Raw genomic sequence first — 3,746 nt, 5'->3', positions numbered from 1 at the left:
ACAAAATTTCATTGATTAAAAATAATTCTATTTGGTTGAATCATAAATATAGAATGAACCAGTAATCGTATAGTGGTCAATTAGTTCAGCTATTATAACAATTAAAAAACAAATGTTCGATGAAATGTCCAAAGATAAAACGCAACCTTGTTTGTAAACGGATGCATTTAAAAGATACGAAGATTGCATTAAGTTTACTATAATATTAACATAGTTACTGAAGAATATACCCAGTACGAAAATCCTGAGTTTGTTACGAATTTGACAGCATAAATTTTGTGCCTAATACCAAGCCATCTGTTGCCATCTGTAACCTTACAACGCTGCCACATCTGCCACGTAAATGTGACTGACCTCTTCGCACGATACATTTCACTACAAGGTTCAACAAAGATTTGTCATTGATGTGGCAACTCCGTGCGTCTGGTGCCAAATAGCAAACAGAGTCTTCTTTCAACAGAGCCTTGGCATCAAATTCACATACATTTCCTCAGAAAATACACTACCAACCGTTTTACATGCATTTTATCGTTGCAGACTTGGTAGACTAGATAGATTCTCCTCAATCGAATATGTCACTGTATAACTGTGCGCATAATAGGAGTTTAAATAAACGTTCATTTAAAGATAATTAAATATTGCATCAAATAATCATGACTATTTCTGCATAAGTATATCTTCCAAATGACTACTGAATAATAAAGATACTGAACATCGTGACCATAACATTCAATGAATTACAAATGACTCATCAAAAAGACTCAATGAGATTCGCATTACCGAATCAATTAATTTCAATCGTTTCAATTTGCGAAGATCTTCATCTTCGTATCTTGTAACATGCATAGAACATCCCTGAGTTAGGTTTACGTTAAATTGATGTTACTTCTTTGGATATTCCTAATATCACGTAAGCATTATGGTCTTTTAGGAAATACAAACATTTCTTCGAACAATTTCTTTTTGTTTAGATTTACGACCGTGCATACAGCCACCCAGCTTTCAATAAGTATCGAATAGATCGAATTTCTTTAGTTCGTTTCCATTAACGGAAAAACGAGAACGCTAAGTATAAAAGTAACGCCATTGGCAAACGTTTCCGTGTCTTTTACTACCAAATAGATTGTATTAACAATAACATATGTATCGGATTTCAAACCGTGCGGACAGTTCCAACCTTGGATGCGCTGCTAAATCCCGTTAATTCGTTTACACGCACCTATGTAATTCGCTTACCGACCTATTTACAACTAATTAAAATAAGTAATACAAAAGTATGGAATGTAATTGTAATACAGACAAGGAAATGCGAAACATTTGTTGAATATTGTATAATATAAATAAACGATGAGTCGCTGTACTTGCAAGCTTAACCGAGTATTAACAATTAATGAACCGCTCTGCACGAGTTAGAATTTGCTTATGTAACGACGTAATTCGAGATCGATCGAGAGATTCAATATAATAATATCGACCACGTCTGTTCTATTCCAAATTATATCGGTGCGTTGAAACGTGTACTATTGTAGATCGATCCATCCTTCCTATCCGTTAGACATCTAAATATTCCATTACACGTTTAATATGAGGTGTCCCGTAATAAGTGGATCCCAATTAACTGAAACTGTCTAGTTGAAAATTATAAGACCAGATCGTACGAATGTATATTGCATTCATTCATTACAGTTCTAAATATGGTGCTTGGTAGTATGACAAATTTGGCACATGTTCACAAGTGCTAGGTTCCTTCGATTATTTCACTAATATTTCCATTGCATTAAACTCAACCTATTATGCGATACGCTGGGTATATGATTCTTCGGCACGTATTTACAAGAACATACAAAAACACTTAATAATTTTGTAAAGCTTCGAGATGCCTCGCCACTGGCGGGAAGCTTGTGTTTCAAGTCAGTCCATAAGTTCGTTCATAAATTCCTATATCGTTAATTCAAGACGTGTGAATACTCGGCATTCGGAATTGACATTTCTCAAAAGTGGAATAATTTGTGAAACTATGACTGACGATAAATAAGCCATTTGAAACAGAAATGATGTAAGTCAATTTTTCGCTAGATTTGTTAGGTCATATTTAATTTAATAGTTCGTTTGATTATTTTCTTATTTTAAGTCGGTGCTTACAAGTGACTCACTTGTGACAACATTTTGTTACTGCGTTTTAAAAAACTTTTAATTCATTCTTCATCACTCAAAAATTAATGTTGTCAATTTACACCATTTCTGCTTTCAACGGCTCAAATATACTATTTTCGAAAATTTAGGGACGGCAAAAAATGTCGTCCAGATTACAATATAGATAAATAATTCTTTCAAAAGACGTAGGTACGAGGTCCCAAGGAAACTATAGGTTCCTTAATTTTCGATTTAAAGCGTAGCATTCTGCGTTTTCCTATATGATAAGAATGCACGCAAATGTACGGTTGACTTGATAATATTTCTAAAAACACTCCAACAGCTGAACGAATCCAATATCGTTAAAAATTTCATTCTAGAACGTTCTAGCCATTTCTTGAATCATTCTAGACTTAGTTGCTTTGTCTCTGTCCATTCGTTTTCATTCCCTTCACCAACATTACGCAGTGTTTCGTTTTAACCAACCGTTGATTGTATCATGGTTATTTTCCAACCATCTGATATTCGATTCAGACTGCTCAATCACTTGTTGAATTGTTCTCGTAGCAGTGCTGAAATCTTCCTTGTGTTCGTTTGTGAACTCCAGTAGCTAAATGTGAAAGAAAGTTTTCATGAGTCGAATTCTAAAACTCATATCTCAGATTGTTTGAAAATATAATATACAACTGAATTACTATAAAATGATTAATAATTAATTACTATAATGATTTACTAAGAATTTGTAAAATAGAAAAGATTTTTTTCATACTTACATCTTTGAGTTCATATTTAGAGCTTAAACCCTTGGTAGCCGACTTCACGATATTGTTGATAGTAATCGGGGATAATCCAAAGCTATAAAAATTAAATATGATATATGTAATAGAAATATTTACTTGAATAATACTTTTAATAATTACCAAATGGAACTACTTAAAATATTATTAGAATCGTGTCATTTCCAAGTTTTAGCATTTATTAGGCTGTAATATCTATTCATTCCGAATTTTAAATATTTTCTTCACATGTTGCACATTTTGATTGATGTTCTTTATTTATCCTCTATTAGCTTTTTTATCACTGCCTAACAATACTTTTTTGAGATTAACTAATTGTGAACAGTACTTCATTATTTGCCTTCTCGGTAATAAAGAAGTATAACATGACGAAAATATTTTTGATTTTCTAACATCTTTAATGTATGACGAAGTAAATTACGATTCATTTACCACGAGTTCAATGTACTAAAATTACCATTGCCTAAAGTACATACTTATGCCTAGTAACGCATGCTTGCCACTTTCTTTAAGAGACTTACTATTCTTTGAGGCGGGTCCACTTATTCCTGAAGAAGTTGAACGCCAAAGACTGTCCAACAGGGTGGTTGGAAACCGAGCCCAGTACCCGCCTAGCATCCTGCTTCCTGATTCCCGAGTTCTCGGTAACCGTCCATTCCAAATATCGGCTGAGAAGCCATGTTTCGTGAGTGCAGCCAAGTGCATTCAGTAGTAGATCTTTCTCGGAACCCACGTTCGTCTGCTGGTACATTTGCCAAGCAAAGTTCCACTCTGTTTGCCCGCCAACCCGAATGGCAGTACAGTAAACCACAGACT

At 34.1% G+C, this 3,746-nt stretch overlaps 1 protein-coding gene across 1 annotated transcript; it reads right to left on the bottom strand.

Annotated features, from left to right (window-relative positions):
- Positions 1-6: 6 nt before the first annotated feature.
- Superdeath (Suppressor of ER stress-induced death) lies at positions 7-3,740 on the bottom strand. The gene is made up of 3 exons (XM_078190771.1): positions 3,452-3,740; positions 2,907-2,988; positions 7-2,743 (listed from the first exon to the last, which is right to left on the bottom strand). The coding sequence occupies exons 1-3, from the start codon at positions 3,679-3,681 to the stop codon at positions 2,594-2,596; spliced, it is 462 nt and encodes a 153-aa protein (XP_078046897.1). The 5' UTR covers positions 3,682-3,740; the 3' UTR covers positions 7-2,593.
- Between the last annotated feature and the right edge of the window lie 6 nt (positions 3,741-3,746).

The sequence above is a fragment of the Augochlora pura genome, chromosome 9 (assembly GCF_028453695.1).
Source record: "Augochlora pura isolate Apur16 chromosome 9, APUR_v2.2.1, whole genome shotgun sequence".
NCBI lineage: Eukaryota > Metazoa > Arthropoda > Insecta > Hymenoptera > Halictidae > Augochlora > Augochlora pura.
The sequence above is the reverse complement of the archived record's forward strand: the minus strand, read 5'-3'. Positions and strand labels throughout refer to the sequence as shown.

What these genes read in the sequence shown, in the direction of transcription:
- Superdeath (XM_078190771.1), bottom strand. Translation starts at nt 3,681, where the DNA reads ATGTACCAGCAGACGAACGTGGGTTCCGAGAAAGATCTACTACTGAAT. An exon ending in TGGACCCGCCTCAAAGAATA is followed by an intron (nt 2,989 to 3,451) that starts GTAAGTCTCTTA and finishes TAATTTTTATAG; the next exon opens with CTTTGGATTATCCCCGATTA. An exon ending in CTAAATATGAACTCAAAGAT is followed by an intron (nt 2,744 to 2,906) that starts GTAAGTATGAAA and finishes TTTCACATTTAG; the next exon opens with CTACTGGAGTTCACAAACGA.